Source organism: Zonotrichia leucophrys, chromosome 4, assembly GCF_028769735.1.
Source record: "Zonotrichia leucophrys gambelii isolate GWCS_2022_RI chromosome 4, RI_Zleu_2.0, whole genome shotgun sequence".
NCBI classification, from domain to species: Eukaryota; Metazoa; Chordata; class Aves; order Passeriformes; family Passerellidae; genus Zonotrichia; species Zonotrichia leucophrys.
The window spans coordinates 9,403,362-9,423,121 of record NC_088173.1 but is presented as its reverse complement, the minus strand read 5'-3'; the positions used below and the strand labels follow the sequence as shown (position 1 = coordinate 9,423,121).

Here is a 19,760-nt window from a genome sequence, read left to right as displayed (position 1 = left end):
TAACTTTTATCTTATCGTGTCCTCCATTAAAAGACTAACAAAGAAGGGAGAGGGGCCAGCCCGAGCGGCCCAAGACGAGTGCGAGTGGCAGCCGCGGAGAGGGCGGCGGGCACCCGCCGGTGATGGCTCCGGGACCACGGCAGCTACAGACCCCAGTTCCCCGCTGCAAGCCCTCTCCCGCCCCGGCGGCTCCGTCCCTCTATCCCTGCCTCCCCCTCAGCCCTGCTAACGCCCGACCCTCACCACGGCAGCCGCTCCTAGGAGTGAACCCGTAGGGCTGTCCCTCTCGCCCCGCCAGCCACCCGCGGCCCGGCCGGGGCGCTCCCCCCTCCCCGGTGCCGGGCGGGCCGCGGGGGTTCCGGGGCGCCGCCGCCCCTGGGCTCGGGCGTTCCCGGACGGGCCCGCCCCGTCCCCCCACGTGACCCCGCGCCGTTGGCGGCGCGCGCGTGGAGCGGTGTTTTGTAACCTCCCCCCGCCTCCTCCCGCCCCCCGCCCGCGCCCAGCCCGGAGCCCATCCCGGCGTCCGGAGCGGGAGCGCCACACCCCCTTCGCCGCAGCCGCGCAGCCGATGGCAGCGTCCTCTCCCGCCGCCACCGTGGGCTCGGAGCTGCCGCCGGAGCCGGGCGGCAGCGGGGGCCCCGGCGAGGGGGCGGACGAAGAGCGGGAGCTGCTGCTGGCGCGGCTGGTGCCCGCGAGCCGCCTGAAGGAAGCGGTGGGCGCGTCCCTGGCGTCGCTGTGCCTCGGCCCCTTCGGTGGAGCCCAGCGCCTCGGGACCCTCGTGGACTGCCTGGTGCTGAACTACCGCCTGCGGCAGGGGCCGGGCCGGGGCCGGGAGCGCGGGGCCGAGGGGCCGCTGCGCTGCTGCGGCTGCGGGAGGTTCCTGGGCGAGCCGGTAACCGTCCCGTGCGGGCACACCTATTGCCGCCGCTGCCTCCGCAGGGAGCTGCGGGCCCGCTGCCGCCGCTGCCGGGACTGGCTGCTGCCGGCGGGGGGCACCAGCACGGCCCCGGCCCCGCTGCGCACCAGCGTCGTCCTCAACCGGCTGGCGGAGAAGTGGTTCCCGGGCGAGTGCGAGAGGGCGAGGGCCGGGACTCGGCTGGAGGAGCTGCTGACCCAGGGCCGCTTCCGAGAGGCGCTGGGCGCCGTTAACCAGGCTCTGCGAGCAGGTAAGGCTGTGGGGAGCGCTCCTTTCCTGCGCCCGTGCCGCCCGCATGAGCCGCGCGGGCTCCGCCGCTGCCGCCCGTGTCCCGCCGGGACCGGGACGGGCTGGCAGCCCGGGGGGGCAGGCTGGTGGGGCTGCGGGTGCGGGGGAGTCGGTGGACGTGCCCTTATGCCCGAATGCGGGGCCGTCAGCGACCGACACGGGCCGGTGAAGAGCGTCCGAAGTTTTCCCGAGTTGGAAGGGATTCGAGGAAGCTCTCCGCTGGGAGAGCGGAGGGGAGGGGAGTGCGGCTGCCCGGCGCTTGGTAGAGCGCCCAGGCCGGTAGTGGGGTACACCTGCTTGTGCTGACTCCGGAGGCGTGCGGAGCGTCCCGCACGGGCTCCATCGTCTCTCCCCCCCGCACACTCCTGCTGGACTTGTTTACAGAGAGGCTGTGGGCTCTGCTTCGTTTCGTGTTGGGTAATCGCTGCGCTCGGGCAAAGAGAAATTCCGTTGGTGTATTTAACCTTGTTTCCTGAGAGAGAGACCTATTTTCAGTCTTAAGTGTCACCAAGACAATTCCCAGCAGGCCGGGCCGAGTTGCATAAGCAGACAGGCACGGAGGGGGACAGGTTGTGTAATGGCAGTGACATCATGGGTGGGTGTGGTTGTGTTTTATATAGTGTTGAAGAGGGTCCAAAGAGGGGAGGTAGAGGCACGCTACCTTTTGGGCTGTCCTGTATCCCTCGCAATATATGTGTCTGGCTGGTACCATGGACTCTTCAGATACACTCAAAGTTTACTCCTTGTAGAGAGAGTCATATTTGTGTGATTGCTACACCTACTTGGATCCAGCGAGAGATTCCTTTGTTGTTTTAATTTGACTATGGATTTTAACACCTGGTGACATGCGAGGTTCTGTTATGAATTATACCAGGATTTTTTTTTTCTGTTCAGTAATTCAGAAATTAATATTTTTACGAACGAAGTGTATTACGTTTATACAGTTGTCTGTAGTGGAGGAAAAAAACCAAAAGCTTGCATAAGTCTAATCCTTCCAATCTGTTCTGGGGAGATACATTAGGTCTAGTTCCAGAATAAACTGTTCTCAATGTAGGTGGGATTAAGTCGAAGATCTATTCTATATGCGTTCTGGCAACCTAATTTTAAGGGGTTCAGTTTTGGCTATCAATTCTACTTTATTTGCCCGGGTGTTTCCAAAGTGTAGGGTACAGGATGGATTTTAAATCTTGAAACTGTAAGATGCAGACTTCTTCCTGAAGTACAGCTTTGACTCCTACAGGTCACAAAGAAATCTCAGGAGTTTTCAGGGTAAAACTGAATCCAGTACGGATCACATATGTTTACAGGGCTCCTGTTTCATGTTTTAAGACTGCTTTAAAAGAATAAAAGAGTAAAATAATTACACAGTTTTTGTTAATCTTTTTTGTTAATCTTTCTTTTATGGATTTAGGAATATTATTTAACTATTTATGGGGAAAGAATTTTGATTATTCTTTATGTGAATCTGCATCTTCCATTTTGGCTTCAAAATGGGTTTAAAATTTGAGTATGCTTCAAAATTTTATTATTCAAATTCAGTATATGTGCTAGAATTAAATGCTAGAAGCTCAGTTTAAGGTCCATTATACAGTTCTTTCCTGTGTCTCCAATCCTGAGAATTATCAATATTCTGGAAAAGATACTGAAAAAATTTGGGAGTCAGAGTGCAGACGTACATTAAATGTGCATTTAGAACTGTGAATTCACAACTAAAAATTGAAGATGATTCCAGGCGAATAGATGAATTAATAGCTGCTGGTACACTTTCCATCTTCCTTCAGAACATGAATTTTGAGAACCCTTAGAGATGGAAAAGATGTAGCATAAGAAATGTATTAATGTTTAAAGTCATTCATGTTCTGTTTCAGCGCTTCTTTACTGCTGCTTCATCTGTTTCTTTTTAATGCACATAGTTAAAAAGTTGTGATAAACATAAGTCTGGTATCCTATATACGTCATTGATGCTAAACCTCTGCTCAAATGGCATATTTTCATAACTTTGTTCTGTTTCTGAAACATTGGGAAGAGTCATATTTGCTACTGTGCAAAAGTGACTTTAAAAAACCATAAGCAATGGTAACATTGATATAGTTAGTATATTCCTTGCAGGAGTTGAAATGAAGTAGCTTAGTTAAAGGAGATGTCTTGAATTGAAATACAAGCACAGCTTGGCCTTAATCAAGTGTCCTGAAACACACCACGAAAGGGTTGAATTTGGTCTGAATCTCACTCATTCCTTCTGGAGTGGACATCAGGAGATCTGTTGAGCAATCAGTCTCCTGTTTAAGCAGAACAAATACTGTGATCAGAGCAGTTTGCTTAAGGTTTTGTGCAGCTGGATCATAAAAGTCTACAGGCTGACAATTCCACAGCCTCTCTGGGTGACCTGCTCAAAGGTTAATTATCCTCATAGTGAAAAATCTTTTCCTTATTTCAAGTCTGAACTGCCATTGTTTTGGTTTATAACCATTGTCTCTTTTGTTTTTTCTCTGCATACTTCAGTAGAGTCTTCTAGGTAACCCACTTTTGGATTCTTAAAAGCTGTTGTGCTCTCCCAATGCTTTCAGGAATTACTTTCTGCTAAATAAGCCCAGTTCTTTTGGCTCTTTCTTGAGAGCTGTGTGTTCCAGCTCTGATTATTAGGGTGGCCCTGTAGTACCATGTTAAAAAATACTGTGTCTGAAAGTATTTCTACACAGTGTTTTTCATGTGCATGTCTTCTATTTTGAAGAATTTGGCATATTAAGAACCATATAAAAAGCATGCAGAATCAGATTAGAGGTGGTCCATGCATTAGTATGTTTATACTTACAATAAGAGCAGATGCTTTGGAAGTAATATAAAACTCAAGAATGCATATTGAATGTGTTCTTTTGTGTACACCTTTGTATAGTTTCCTATTAATGTAATAATAACAGTTGGTACAGCTCTATGCTGCAAATACTTGGTGCATTTTTTTGTTAAAATAATTTGTCTTTGGGATGCCAGAAGTGAGTGATTTCTGTATTTACAATATATTTGGTCACTGAAATATCAAGAGAAGTTCAAGAACTAGTTATGTTTCTGCTGTTTTTGGGCCAAAGATTGAAAATTAGTTTGCATCCTCTTTAGTTGAAAAACATTAAAATACTTGCTGAAACATAGCAGAATTGTTTTTTCATTGTAACAAAGCCTAGAAATTAAATTGTGGCTAAAAAAAAATGGATCTATAAATTTAGATAAAACCAGAAAATTGTTTAGGTTGGAAAAGACCTCTCAGATCATTAAGTCCAACCACTAGTCCAGCAGTGCTGAGTCTATCACTAGACCATGTCCCTAAGTGCCAAATCTACATATCTTTTAAATCCCACCAGGGATGGTGTCTCCACCACTGCTGTGGGCAGTCGGCTCCCATGCTCGACAGCCCTTTCAGTGAAAAACCATTCCCTGTACCCATACTAAACCTCCCTTGACACTATTTCCTCTCATTATGTTGCTTGTGACTTGGGAGAAAAGAAAGCCAACCCCCCACAACTGTCTACAACCTCTTTTCAGGTAATTGTAAAGAGTGATAGGGTCCCACCTGAGCCTGCTTTTCTCCAGGCGAAACTCAACCTTTCTTCATCACCTTGTGCTCCAGAGCCTTCATCAGCTCCAGTGCCCTTCCCTGGACTCACTTCAGCACCTCAATGTCCTTCTTGTAGTGAGGAGCCTGGAACTGGACACAGAATTCAAGGCATGTCCTCATCAGTGCTGAGCACAGGGGGACAATCACTGTCCTGATCCTGCTGGCCTCACTAATCCTTATACAGGCCAGGATGTCTTTGGCTTTCTTGGCCACCTGAGCACACACTGGCTTATATTCAGCTGCTGTCAAACAGCATTCCCCGGGCTTTTGCCACTGAGCAGCTTTCCAGCCACTTTTACCCCAGCCTGTAGCACAGCAGGGGCTTGTTGTGACCAGAGTGCAGGACGTGGCACTTGGCCTTGCTGAACCTCATACCAATGGCTTTGGCCCATTGATTGAGTGTGCCCAGATCCCCCTGCCGAAGCTTCCTGCCCTCCAGCAGGTCAGCACTCCCTCCCATCTGTGTCATTTGTGAACTTTTGGTACACTTGATCCCCTTGTTTAGATCGTGGATGAAGATATTTAAAGGACGGGCCCCAATACTAAACCTTGAGGAACACTACTAGTAATCATCTACCTTTGGGCTTCTGAATGAACATTTAGAGCCAGTGTGTCATATCTATTGATCATTCAATGACTGTTTGTGTTCAGCAGCAGAGTTGGGATCTCAGCTAAACTTTGTTTTGTACTAGTTCAGTTAGAATCATGCTTTTCTCTTGGAAAAAAAAAGTGGGTAAAGTGCTCACCCGCTGTAGACTTGAACTCACATTTTTATCTTTGAACTAGCCCTCATTTTCCCCCTAGGAAAAAAGGCTTGGAGTTCCTCAGGTCATGTTCTGCACTTGAAAGTCTGAAACAGATGAGCATCCTCTGATTCTGTGCAAATAGGCAGCTTATCAAAGAACAAAGACCTGCACTTACTGTTGCCTCTGAACAAAGGAGTGTGATTTGCTACCAGCTCTGTTGGACACCGAAGAGTCAAATACAACACGGAAAAGCTGTCTGAAGAGTTTAATTTGAGCTCTCACCTTGCTAGGCTATAGCAGTCACAAAGCACAGCCACAGGAAATCAGAGTTGTTCTGCTCACAGAATTAGTGTTTTACTCAGACAAAGAGAGTTTCCCAGACTTCGGTTAAAACAACCGTTTTATTATGTCAAATGAGAAAATGAAACAAACCGCATTTGGCAATATTTATGTTTGAGGGAGAATGGTCAACTCAAAAGAAAGACTAATCAGGAAGACACTCTAGTTTCAGCTAAATAAATTCTTCTCTGATTTTCTTAACCCTTACTTTTACTTTAGGATCTTTTCACATGTAGCATTGTGAATCTAAATACAAAGCAGTGTGTTGTAGTCTATGGGAACGTTGGCCGGGATGCCTTCTAACTGTACAACAGGCTGATGTTGGAAATTTATGAGAACTTATACTGGGCATCTAGAATAAACTAAAAATATTAAATTGAAATTATAGCCTCCAAGAAAGCCTTTTTTGAAACAAACTAAGTGAACTAGTTTATTTTAGTGTTGTTTACAGTAGACCAACCTTTGACTAGTTTATCTCATTCAGTGAAAACCAGGTCTATTTTAAAAAACAATTAAGATCAAAACAGTGTTCTGGCATTTTTTCCAAGCAGCAACTGCAATTAGTTGTGTTACAAAACCATAGTTTTAGTGGCAAGGAGATGGGTGTCCTTCCCATGCTGTACTGAAAGTGCAAAGTGCTATAAGTTGGACATGGGAACTTGTCCTTACTTGACACATTCTGCTTTTTTCCCACTCTAGAAGTTCCACTACTACAGCTGCTTTCAACAGGGCTGCCAGCTGGTGCTAAAGGCTTTCTGGAATTGGCTGTTTTATTACATAGTGATAAGGCCTGGTTCTGGTTACCTCCCAGACAGATGCCACTGTGAAAGTGGCATCTCCAGCCATAGTCAGAAGGGGTCAGGAACTATAAAAACAAATTGCTGTCTGCAGAAAAACTTGGGTATTTGAAAGCAAACTTTGTAATGCTTAAGCTTTTAGTACAAGTGTGGTGAATTCCCAGGTTTCTGTGGTTTTGATTGGATATACTGTGAAGATAAAGTTTACTTAGTCCTCAATTTTTGTTGTCCCAGCAGTACTGAGCAGTGCTTTGTGAGCCTCTCTGTTCAGTATTTGAAAATAAATTTTCTTGATGCTGCAAGATTCATCAGGATCCAAAATTTCTTCCTTAGCTTACAAGACATGAACTGGGAATTACTGCCACTTTTATTAGCCAAACACTGGGGAGTGAGGGAGAAGGTACTCTGCTAATTTTGGAAGTATTGTACAAGAAATTGTAATTATGACATATCACTATGAAAGCAAATTTAACTAAAAATTACAAAATTCTGATTTTTAAAAGATTTTACATAATTTCTGTCTGCAGATTCCAGTGACTTGATGCTAAGAATTTATAGAGCTGAGTCATATGTTGGCCTCCAAGAATATAAAACAGCCATAGAAGATCTAAATTTTGTTATTTCCAAAATGCCAAATTGGCCAGAGGTAAGTTGGTATAAACTCATCATTTTTCAATATTGTGTTTGTAAAATTATTAACTTCCAGATTGTAATTGCATGGATTTAAAAACCTAAGCCAGGTGCTTTAAATGTTGTCTCTTAAGACATGCAAAATGCTAAACGTCATCTTTAAAATAGTTAACTTGTATGAGACAAGGTAACTTGTATGAGACAGGTTCCTGATGGGTAGGGCAGGTTAGGGCTGGTTGGCTAATACACTGAGTTGGAATAGTTCATGGTGATGTAACCTGTAACAGCTGGGCTTTGGGGCTTGTTTTGTTTAGTTGTTAATTTTTGTTAACAGAGGGACACTTTGCTGTTTTAGCTTGAAAAGTTTATCTTCAAAAAGCCTAAATAAACTCAGTGGGAACTGAGCTTTGCAAGTAATACGGGCAGCTGTGGAGTCTGTGGTCTTCAGAATGCATATTGTTGCACTGTCTTAACTCTGAACTCAACAGGAGCAGCATGATCTTGCCACACAAGGGGAGATAACTGCAGCTGTGTTGTCTTCCCCTGTGTTCAGCAATTCCTTGGCTACTGCAAATTCATGCAGCCTCCTGCTTTTCACTTCTCAGTGGTGACAGTACTGTGCTTTTTTCTGTATGTTTGGAAAGAAGCGTCACTTCACTTAAGTGAGCTTGGTTAGATGGATGGATTCCTGTAACAATCCTTAACCTCTGTAGGAAAATAAACTGTCTGTAAGAGGAGGACTAGCAAACTTCCTTTCTTCAGAATTCATCTAAAAGCAAAGTGCCCAACTCAATCAAAGAGGATGTGTGTCCTCATCTGACAGTCTTGTTGAACAGATGTTATTGTTCATACTGTCAGTCATTCTGTAGAAGCTGCATTCTAGGCTTTGGTAGAGTAGTTTTTGATTGTTTTGTTTTGTTGGGGATTTTTGTTTGGTTTGTTTGTTTGTTTTTAAGTTTAGTTTCTGGTCCATTATCCAAATTCCTATATACAAATAGATATATTGTTTTAACTTTTTTTAATACCTGTTTTATCTAACTTTTTCTATTACTGTCAGTGCAACTTTTAAAAGCTGAGATAAGTTCTTAGTTCCAATGTCATCTACTTTTGAGTAGGCTCCACAAAATCTGGTAGTCTTTCCTCCCCATTTTTTTTCTTTCAAGGAAAACAATACACAGATTTTTTTCCCCTAGCTGATGCCTAGTGTTCAAGCATAAAATATAGTTGGAAAAAGCAATTAATTCTGAGAGTGCATTGTTTTGTTATAAAAATATAGGTTGAGATGTATGTAAGAGGTGAACAGTTGTGTGGATTGTTTTATTTGCATTCACCGTTCTGAAGGCTGGAAACATCAGGCTTTTAATGAAAAAGAGGGCAAGAAACATTCTGTAAGCTGTTGTGTGAGGTTATGTAATAATTTGCCTCTCCTGTCCTCCTTCTTCCTCTCCAAAGGCTCACAGGAGAGGGAAATTAAGGGCTGTGAATTCAGCACTAGTGAGGTTTTTAACCCTTTATGTAAGACAAAACAAGTTAACTGGAAGAAGACTCACACCATCCTATCCCATGACTCTTTTCAAACACTGTAATGGATGTGAGTTAGATAAGGGATATGGATCACACACTGTGCACAGTTCAAATTTGTTACAGCTGCATTCTTTCTATCATAGCAGGTTCTAATTCTAACATTGTTGCAATGCCTATAAGATCAATACTGCAGTTCTCCCTATTCTCTACAAATGTCTTTGTGGTATCTGTTTCTCAGGTGTACTTTCAGAAAGGAAGAGTTCTGCAAGACTCTGGCTTTGTAGGAGATGCCTTACAACTATTTCTACAGTGCTTAGCCCTTGATGAGGACTTTCTTCCAGCCAAGCTAAAAGTAGAAAAGGTAATTTTATTTATGATACTGGATTCTCATCTCTGATTTGACTCCTTCATGAAACTCTCATTATGATAGACTTTGTGCATCTAATATCTTCATTACATACAAGAAACATTCAGGCAGATTCCTTTTAAGATATTTCTTAAATCATACTACATCAAAGACTTAGTCCCAATGTACATGTTTTACATACATCTTGAAAAGTACATATGCATTGGAAGTTACTAAGTGAATATGTAGAAAACTGGAAAGCAGGCAACAAGTGACATTTTCCAAGTCGAAACCCTCTGTGCCTGGAGCACAAGAGTTTTTTCTGTGATAATAAAAATTTATATTGAAAAGCTGCATAATAATGAATTGATAATGTCTAATTATGTTTGACTTGTAGTAGAAAAGATTTCTAGATAAATTTCTTTTCTAGCAATGTAGCTGTGTAGGTTTCTGTTTGTTTTCAACTCTGCCAGTTACTGCTTGAATAAAGATCTGTTCGTGAGAATAGCTTCATGCAGATTACCTTCTTAGTTTTTTGGTACATAAATTTATAACAAAGGTATGTCTGGATTCTTTTTCATTGTTATTAACATTGAGCTGGTTTTTCTAGATATTGTGTGATGTTTTGTCACCAGAGAAGTTAGGTGAGAGTCTGAAGGAATCTGCTTGGAATTCAGCCCATATTAGAAATAAACCTTTTATACTGGGTTCTGAGGTGACTGCATCTTACTGCAACTTACAACTTTGTCCTCCACAGGTAACAAAACCTCTACAGTAATTTCTGTCTTTGACTAATATGTATACATCAGATGCACTGATACCCTGATTTGTCACACTTTCCAGTGTAAATACTATTTTTGTGTAATTGGCCAAATTGGAGGAAAAGAAGCAGGATTTAGAAGTAATTTATTTTCATTTGTAGTGTTACAACTCCTCATTCTACTTCACTAGAATGAGTAATAAATACAGTATTAGAAGGTACTGAAATTTGATATTAGGGACTTCAAAAAAAGAAATACAATTTTTCTATATTTTTTAAGCAGATGAAATACAATTTTTTGTTTTGTTTGAAGTGGGTGAAGATTTTTGAATTGTTAATGCTAAGCAAATTTGAGTACTGTGTTGACTTAGAAATTTTTGTAGTTAACTAATAGGTACCCACTAACTGTGAATGCCAGTTTTGCTTATATATCTTTGCACAATGAGGTCTCACATACTTAGATTAGTGTTACTCTTAGAATATAGTTTGGTTCATCTTATTGTTACAGAGTTTAGGAGGATCAGATGTACTGGAGCCTGTGAGTGGAGGCTTAAATCGTGCACAGTCTGCCCATGCTCTTAACTCAACAAAAGACCTTGCCAAGGAAGATGGCTTAAAGAGAGTGTCTTCTGAACCCCTTCTCTCTGGCCAAGGAAAAGGTGCTTTGTTAAAAAGAAAGCTTTCCTTTTCAGAACAGGATACAGTTGTATGTGAAGATGGAAGAAACAAACACAAAAAGCAAGGAGGTAAACAGTCACTTACTGCACTTACTGTGAAATTTAAAGTATTTACTGCCTTGTGCCTTTGTTTGAAGAAGTATCTTGTCCTTCTTTTCCTTAGAAAGTACAAAAAGGGACATGACACTGGCTTATGGAACAATCCCAGGAGATTTGATTGATGTATCAGATTTTGAGTGCTCTCTATGTATGAGGTAAGATTTTGTCCCTGATTCAATATTAGTTACAGATGCTTGGCTGCATATCTGTTACATGTACAAACTGAGGTACTTGTAAGTTGTTATGAGTTCTGATATCAGTCAATAATTTGCAGCTTTTCGCTATCCCTGCACATAATGTGTATTTAATTGTTACTTGCTACAATGCTATATACTTTAGGGCTATTTTAATCAAGCTGCTCTTTTAGTTACACTTAGCAGTGTTAACTGGTCACCATCAAAGGACAGGATCTTTTGTGGTTAAATGTTAGGGGTTCTTCAGTCAATGAAACTTATTTTGGGAAGGTTAATGTTTAGAAGCATAGCCTTGTATTGTGAACCTTGTATTTATCTGGGAGTCATAGATGCTTCAGAATGTTAGTCCACTTAAATGTAGCTGATGTTGTGTTTGAAAACTCTTACTGAATAATCCTGCTTTTCAGAATAAATACCATAAAACATATGGTGTATACTAAATTATTCATAGTTATGCTATTAATATGTAATACTGCTGTTAAAACAACCCAGTTTCTCAAAGAATCACATAATTTTGTGTATTCTGAATCTCTATGTAGGGAGACCAAAATTTTTGTATATTGGGCTAAATATTTAGTTACCTAGAGTTCTGGAATGTGTCCAACTTCATCAGAAAGCAAAACACTGAGTGTTGCGGTAAATGGAAACAAACTGCAGTATAGAGGAAAAAGTAGTATAAGGAGACTTGGGACTAATTGTTTCTTTACTTTGTTAGAGTATAACTAGTCTTAAAAATACAAGAGATTAATCACTGACATTTTTAGAAAAATGCACACTGGCCATGACATCTAACTTCTGGTAATTTTGTTTCAGGCTATTTTTTGAGCCAGTAACAACCCCTTGTGGACATACTTTTTGCAAAGGTTGTTTGGAACGGTGTTTAGATCATGCTCCACAGTGTCCACTCTGTAAGGAGAGCTTGAAAGAGGTATTGTTTCTCAGTAAAGCTCACAAATACAAATACTGTATCATTTTAAAGGCTGTTTCACTTGAACCCAACAACTTAGATTTGCTTGGGCTGTGGATTACTGCTAGAATGGAAAAGGGTCTCAGGGTCTTAAAGGTTTTATGTCTCTGTGACGGTTTACTTAAGTGGTGTAATTCAATCCTACATATTTGTAAACTTTGATATCTATTCAGTTAAACTTCTCTGGGATTTCTATACAATTTTCTTATTGGTATTGCTGTACATCCTGGGAAATTAGTTCTGTCTGTGGTAGGCATAGAGATACAAACTGAGTTAGACATTTAAATTGTCAGACACTAAGAACTGACACAGAGAATCTAATTTTCAAATATTAGAGTATAATTAGGTTTTACTTAATGAAGTGTAAAAACTAAAGAGCTGTAAGTTTCCATGAGTTTTGTCACATTTCATAGATGATATTTTTATTTAAAAAGCTGCATTTTCTCAAGCCTTTTGTTAAGATACATGAAAAGATTTTTTTAAATTGTTTACAGTACCTTGCAAGCAGAAAATACAGTATCACAGAACTGCTGGAAGAATTAATAATGAAATACTTATCTGATGAATTATTTGAGAGAAAAAGAATTCATGCTGAAGAAACTGCAGAACACTCCAAGTAAGCTTCTTGTCTTGAAAAACTTGAGAAATTAGTATGGAAATCCTTTTTAGAAATGTTTTATTATTTGTATAGTCTTTAATTGTGGTATATTATGGGTGCAAGGAGTATGAAGCTTGTCCAGGTCCCTCTGGATATCATCCCATCGTTCAGTTGTGTCAACCACAGCACTCAGCTTGGGGTCATGAGCAAATTTGCTGAGGGTGCAGTGGGTCCCTTTGTCTATGTCATTGATGAAGACATTAAACAGTGCTGGTGCCAATACGGACTCCTGAGGGACCCTGCTGGTCACTGGGACTCTGACCCATTGGCCTCTACCCTCTGGGTGCAACCTCCAACCCTAATTATCATTTAACAGCCCACCCATCAAATTCATCTCTCTCCAGTGTGGAGAGGACATTGAGGAGGAAGCTCTTTACAGAATTCCAGATAAAATGACATCTGTAGCCCTTCCCTTGTAACTGCATCATAGAAGGTCACTAGGTTGGTCAGGCCAGGTTGGACGAAGCTCTGAGTAACCTGAGCTAGGGGAAGGTGTCCCTGCCCACGGCAGAGGGGTTGGAACTAGGTGATCTCTAAGGACCCTTCCAACCTAGGCTGTTCTATGATTCTGTGAAACGTGTTTCCCCTTCCATTCCTCTTTCAGCCTGCGCTGTCAGGGAGCTTTGGTTTCAGCTTTGCTGCTGTTAATGAAATTGTTTTCAATTGACTGCAGAGTCTCAGAGACTTGAATTTCTTGCAAAGCAATTCATGATAGACATTAATCTTACACAGATAGATGTAATTAAAGAATTGTTGAAGATTTTTAGTTAACATAAACATAGTTAATTTTTAGTTAACATAAACATGTTTATCTCACATTGAGTTCTTCAAATATACATACAGCATCATGCATTGTAGATGTGAATGTTGGAAAACTATTAACACAACAGCTCATGCAAATTACTTAACAGAATCCATCCAGTAGATTTACATTTTATATTCTGAAAGGCATTAAAATTAAATACCCAGTAATGTTTTATTGATAACTTGATTGTACTTACTATCAACTATACATACTTGATAAAATAGGATTTAAAAATACTTTGTTTTTCAGTTATGCTGCCTGAGGCATATTGCAAGGTGCAAATTATACACTGGATTGCATCTTGTGATCTGGAGTCCCTCCTAGAAAATAATCTAAATAGTGACCTAGCTACCATGCAGTTACTAGTACATCTTTTTACTTACAGGAAAACTGTGTCTCTGAGGGCTTAATTGCTTTTATAGCTCACACTAAAGCAAAAATGAAAAAGTAGCTGACACCTCCAGCCCAAAACAGAGCCCTCCATTCACTGACTAGGTACTCACTACCAGATAACAGTGAGTCTTACTGTCCAGAATGTATACAAATCAGTACACTGGTATTCAGCCACTGTTACTGGCATGTGGGTTTATCATTCACGAAAGTTTCTACAACATATTTTGACTTTGAAAAGAATGCTTTATGACCTCAAACATAGCAGGCATACTGGAGAAAGTGTATTGTCTTGGCATAGCTCAATGTTCAGATTTTGAAGGTGTATATTTCTTTTTATGTTCTCTTGAAGCTTGACCAAGAATGTTCCAATGTTTGTTTGCACTATGGCATATCCTACTGTGCCTTGTCCTCTACATGTATTTGAGCCAAGATACCGACTCATGATTCGCAGGAGTATGGAAACTGGAACGAAACAGTTTGGGATGTGCATAAGTGATTCTCAAAATGGGTAGGTTTACAACATGATTCTAAGCTTCTATCTCTTTTGTCATTTTAATTACAAAAAGCATCTTTTCACAAGTGTGTAATTGCATTACTGACAAGGTCTCTCTTTAGTTTTGCAGATTATGGTTGCATGCTGCAAATTAGGAACGTTCATTTTCTGCCTGATGGACGGTCTGTTGTTGATACAATTGGTGGAAAAAGATTTAGAGTTTTACGGAGAGGGATGAAAGATGGTTATTGCACTGCAGACATTGAATATTTGGAAGATGTTAAGGTATCCAGAATGATGTCTAAATACTTACTAGTATTAATATATCAAGATTTTTGCTTGATTTGTTCTTGAAAGCTTTCTTTCAATTTTTTGCATCATTAGAAACTAGCACAATTTTTTATTACTATACAACAAATAAGAAAACCATAGTTTTTGTTTCAACAACAGTTTGAAGCTGTAACTTTAAAAAATATCACAATACTTCTTTTCCATTTAGTCAATAGTAGTCAAGGTTATGAAGAACACCAGAAGTGTATCTAAACATACTTGAAATTGAGTGTTTTTTGATTTTAGCTTAAACCCCTTAATTGTTTCTATATCACTAATCATACTTTCATAACTTTCCTCCTACAGGTTGCTGATGAAGAACTAAAGAAATTGAGAGAGCTTCACAATTTCGTGTACAATCAGGCCTGCAGTTGGTTCCAAAACTTAAGAAACAAATTTCGCACTCAAATTCTTCAGCACTTTGGACCAATGCCTGACAGGGAGGAAAATATACAGGTGAGACACCATTTAATATTCATTATTAGATGCTTATTTCTAAAAATAAAAGCCCTATTACCAACTGCTAAGTATTAAAGAAAAACTTTTTTCTCCAGCTTCAAAGACAATAAGGCTTGGACCTTGTTTTTCTTACAATGAGCAACAAAAAGCAATTCTGTTGCTGGTCAGCAGTTTCTCCAGGAATGGATGATATGCTGATGTGGAAATAAAACCAGTAAACTGAAAACACTTTAAGTTCCAGTAACAGTTAAACTGTTAGTATGTGAAAGCTGTTAGAATTCAAAGTGAAAAAGCTCTCTCTTTTCTCCCTGTGAAAGTAAAGAAACTGAATCTGCCACGTGCAGGCAGATACCTTTTGTCAGAGGTAATCACAAATAACATGTTCCTCGTTTCTGAGCTAATGCCATAAACTGCTGCAGCTGGTAGCATTTGACACATGTTTCTTAAGAAACCAGCTGCAGCAATCTATCTTGATAGTTATTATAAACAATTAATGAAGGTGAGATCCTGGGGGAGTGGAGGCTGTAGAAAAATAACATTTAAAAATATGTAAGATTTGCTTTCCAAAGCAGAGTTTGATGTCAATTGGGATCTTAGGGGAGCTTGTCCCTCACCCATCTGCTGCATACTCCTATGAAACTATATTAACCTGTTGTGTTCAGTGGAGATGGAGAGACAGCACAACATGGAAGTTCATGTGCCAAAGGGAGCTTTAATGGCATGCACAGCTCTTACCCAGGTTATTCAGAACACTCCACGTTGGAACCTGATTGGCTCAGGTTTGGTTACCACCCTGCTCAGTGGCCAACAGCTGCCTGCTTACATTCTCATCAGGAATTGTCTGGCACACACTCTGTAGCCTGATCCCTCCTCTCAGTGCCCTCTCTAGGCTTACCTGGTTAAAGTCAGGAGTCTGTGAGGCTCACAGTCCAGCTCTTCACCATCACAGTTCCCCCTTCTGTTTTCAGAATATAAAAGCCATGTTTATTATCCCTCTGCAGGATCCTTTGCAGAAAGGACAGCAAACACGGTACAAGGAGAATGAAATTCTTCACTAAACTTGACAAACCTCATCTTTGTTGCTATTGGTGTGCCTTACCAAAAATTTTATTATAATGTCTAGAGTTATCAAAGGCACAGTTCTACTGGGTGGTATGCCACAGGCTAATTATTTATAACTTACGACTTGAACGTGACAAACCAACTTAAGACCTATCAGAGGTAGCATTTCCTTTTGGTAGTAATGTCCTTAAAGTGTCCAACTCTTTAGGTCCTGGTGAAGTCACAGGTGAGTTGTCATTCCAAAAGTTTAGGTTTTTACCTAGCTGGTGCAGAGGGTTGTTCTGGCACTGTTGTGTGGTATCTGCTGTGGGGCCCTCAGGGAGGTGCTGTGGTTGCAGTCCCGAGCAGGGCGGGTCCCACACACTGAGCAGGTACCCGCCAATACCAGCATCTCTGTACATATCTGTGTACCCGTGCCTCCAAGGGATGAGATCTTAAGGGCTTTCCCCTTTGTAGTGATGAGGTCCTGTACCTAAACCTTAGGTTTAGGTAACTTGGACATCATTAGAGGACTGTAATGATAAGAAATGATTTAACATGACAGGGTTTTGGGAGTTTTGCAATATTGTTAGATGGTTTAAAGTGTACAGGGCTTTGGCCACCCTATTCTGTGAGATCTCACCTCAGTAACCTGTCTGTGGGGGACACTAGATGTTGTAGAGGCCAGTGCATGAGGTCAGCAGGGATTTTTAGGACAATTAAAAAAAATAGATTTAAAACAGCATACTAGGAAAGAGGAATACATGTGCAAAACCAGAATAATTAGCAGGGTAGCAATACTATGGATGTGTACCTGAGATTTATAATAGGACACAAATGTATCAGCTGTGTGGTAATGGCTGCAGGTGAGGAAATGTTATCTGGGGGTGTACCACTACCAGTAACAATTTTGCAGATCATTTGATATACGTAATAGTTTCTGCAGTGATAGGACCTCTGCTGAGGAGAACTAAGTCCAGTTCAAGGCCTGACATCTAATGGTTGCTGTTGGTAATTAAACTACAGGAAAAAGTCACAGTTTTAACTGCTTAGAAGAAACTAAGTAAGTAGTCCTGCTCTGTTTAAAAGGTAGTGAGAAAGGGAGTGGAACTGGGAGGTGACAGAGAAGTCCATCAAATAAAGGTAATTACAGTGAAAACATTAGGCTTCAAGAATAGTCAAGCCTTAAGAATAGCATGACAAATGTTAGATTTAATTTTTATCAGAGAGATTTGTCATCGGGTGGCTATCCTTAGCCATCTTTTCCCAGGAATCTATGAGCTTCCTGTGTTGTCTTAAAAATAATTGCTTTCTAAAGCTAAGTTTAAGTGTACTTTGCTTGACTTCGCAGTTTAAGAGAAGAGATCCTTTCAGCACTCTTTTAATCTCATTGATCTGGAATTCTCTAGTTAGTATCAAACTTTAAAATAGTCTTGGTCATTGATGACTTTGTCTTTTGATATCTTTATGGTAGTCAACTGTATGACATTGGTTATTGGTAACCAGCTTATGTTTTATTTCTAGGCAATGCCCAATGGTCCTGCTTGGTGTTGGTGGCTTCTAGCTGTTCTCCCAGTAGACCCCAGATACCAGCTGTCAGTTCTCTCCATGATGTCTTTAAAAGACCGTCTGATAAAAATCCAACATATTCTCACCTATTTTTCTAGAGACCAGTCCAAGTGACTAACCGCCTGGGTCTTCCTGAAAAGTTACTCTGTTCTGGTTGTAGTAGCAGCTGGAATTTTTGCTGCCTTTGCACATCTAGCACTGGTTTGAGAAGTGTAATGGAGCTGTTTTTTCTCTCCACCTTCCTGGCTTCCTGAACCCCATGGTTCAGTGGATGCACACTTTCTTCAACTATGAGAGAAGACCACTGACTATTGCACAAAATCAATCCAGCTAGATAAGTTTTTCACGTTACCTACATTAAAATTTGCACTATGTAGAAAAGAACCTTTTTGAGACTTGATCATTTTAGGAATTGACTTTTCTAAGCTGTGGAAGTGCAGGACTTAAGGCTGACAGTCCAAGTTTACAACATTGAGGAGGTAATAAAGGTTTTGCAAATGTTTGCCTCAAACAACTGTTTTTTTGCTGTTTGCACAAATATTTGAAATATAGTATTGAATGTCACAGTTGGATATTACTACTCTTGTTTAACTAACTTGACCATGAATATGGCACAGATTTTTTTTCTAAGTTATCTTGTAAATGTATGCATCACAAAACAGGTGACATGAACTGTATGCTGAACTGAGAGCCAACTTTAAGGAACAAATGCAGAAAAACAGGTACTTCTGTCTAAAATACTTAAACTGTGAATATGGTTTACATACCTAGGCCTGTACATTTTAAAGAGGAAACTGAAATCTAAATGCTAGTACCAGTTACATTTCTACTGGGCTTTTCAGGCTGTTCTTCCAGAGCACACACTTAGTTTGTAGAGCTTAGAAGAAGAAGTGTCAAGTGTGCGCGTGCGTGTGTCTATCGGGGATTGTGCATCCAGGAGTCAAAAGCTTAAAGTTTTATTTGAACTTTTTAAGTTGGTGCAAATGTGAGTTCTATGCCTTATTCATATAAATAGTAGAGCACACTGCAGTGGCGAGGTTAGCATCATGCTGCCAATAGGTACTTTTTGTAATTAAAGGTTTGCATATTTGTGAATATGTCTGATACTGGCTTTCTTGTATGTAAATCATTTGTAAAATATTTCTTAAATCTTGCTTTTGCTAATATATTTAATTTTCAATAAAAAAGCTAAAAATTTGTAATATTTTAAACTTTGTCAGAAACTTTAAATCACTTTGCTTTTCCATATGCTTCTATTCTGGGATCTTAAGTAAATCCAGAAGCTGCTGTTTAACCTACATTAAGGTTGTGAGCACTTCATGACATAACGGGTACGTTCATAATCTGTTTCTGATTATAGTACCTGTCTCAGACTGAATATTGGTCAGACAGGTTTTTCCTGGTGTCCTGCTTTTATTTCTACTTTGTTTAAATCACATATGAAGCTGGCATTTTGCAAAACTTAGAAGCTGTAGGGAACTGTCCTTGCAGAGCAGTGAGGTATTTCACTGACTTGCTAGTCAGATACTCTGGCCTTGTTCTCTTCTGGAGTTCAAGGCTGGAGATAGTACAGGCAGCTTAAAATCTGCTGGGTCGTCTTCCAATATCAGTTTCTAGCCAGGGTAAATTTCCTCTTTAGGGTATGACTGAAGTCCTGGTTGAATATTTGGAAAGCTTTATTTGCATAGGAAGGGGAATCCTCTATTTTTCCACTTCTGTATGCTATACCCTTAGAAGTGTAATCTGTGTTTCACCATGATCTTCTTAAGAATGCAGGTGGCAGGATTTTTTTTCCTTGGCAGTCTAAAAAGTTCCTGTAGGCAAGCCTGAAATACCCAAATAAACTAATGCTAATTTTTTTTTACATTCTTGCCAAGAGCTTGAGTTTGAAATTGAATATTCCCCAGTCTGCTGAAAGATGTGGCTTTTAAGTGTCTTTATAAGCTTCTTAATACAGTAAAAATTCAAGTGTCAATTGGGTTGCACTGCCTTGTGCATGAAGGAGTTTTACTTCTGGAATTGTATAAACTATGTAAGGCAAAACTTTATTGAAGAAAAACAACTACAATATAAAAAGCAAATTTACTGTGTTTAACAAATGTGGCATTAAGGCTAATGATAA

At 40.6% G+C, this 19,760-nt stretch overlaps 2 protein-coding genes across 2 annotated transcripts in view; one reads left to right on the top strand and one right to left on the bottom strand.

Moving 5' to 3' along the window:
- The window catches only part of TRMT9B (tRNA methyltransferase 9B (putative)), a 109,502-nt gene extending 109,128 nt beyond the window's left edge, over nt 1-374 (bottom strand). The window contains exon 1 of the mRNA XM_064710448.1: nt 244-374. The gene's annotated coding sequence lies outside the window, so the exon portion shown is untranslated. The remainder of the gene's footprint in view (nt 1-243) is intronic.
- A 135-nt stretch (nt 375-509) lies between these two features.
- LONRF1 (LON peptidase N-terminal domain and ring finger 1) lies at nt 510-18,830 on the top strand. Its single transcript, XM_064710446.1, has 12 exons — nt 510-1,166; nt 7,221-7,339; nt 9,086-9,208; nt 9,804-9,950; nt 10,462-10,699; nt 10,794-10,884; nt 11,737-11,851; nt 12,385-12,506; nt 14,096-14,254; nt 14,362-14,524; nt 14,876-15,025; nt 17,594-18,830. The coding sequence occupies exons 1-12, from the start codon at nt 569-571 to the stop codon at nt 17,750-17,752; spliced, it is 2,184 nt and encodes a 727-aa protein (XP_064566516.1). The 5' UTR covers nt 510-568; the 3' UTR covers nt 17,753-18,830.
- The last annotated feature ends 930 nt before the right edge of the window (nt 18,831-19,760 follow it).

Bases quoted from the DNA above. Each gene is read 5' to 3' on its own strand.
- LONRF1 (XM_064710446.1), top strand. From the start codon at position 569: ATGGCAGCGTCCTCTCCCGCCGCCACCGTGGGCTCGGAGCTGCCGCCG. The intron at 11,852-12,384 runs GTATTGTTTCTC...AATTGTTTACAG, and splicing joins GTAAGGAGAGCTTGAAAGAG to TACCTTGCAAGCAGAAAATA. The intron at 12,507-14,095 runs GTAAGCTTCTTG...GTTCTCTTGAAG, and splicing joins GAAACTGCAGAACACTCCAA to CTTGACCAAGAATGTTCCAA.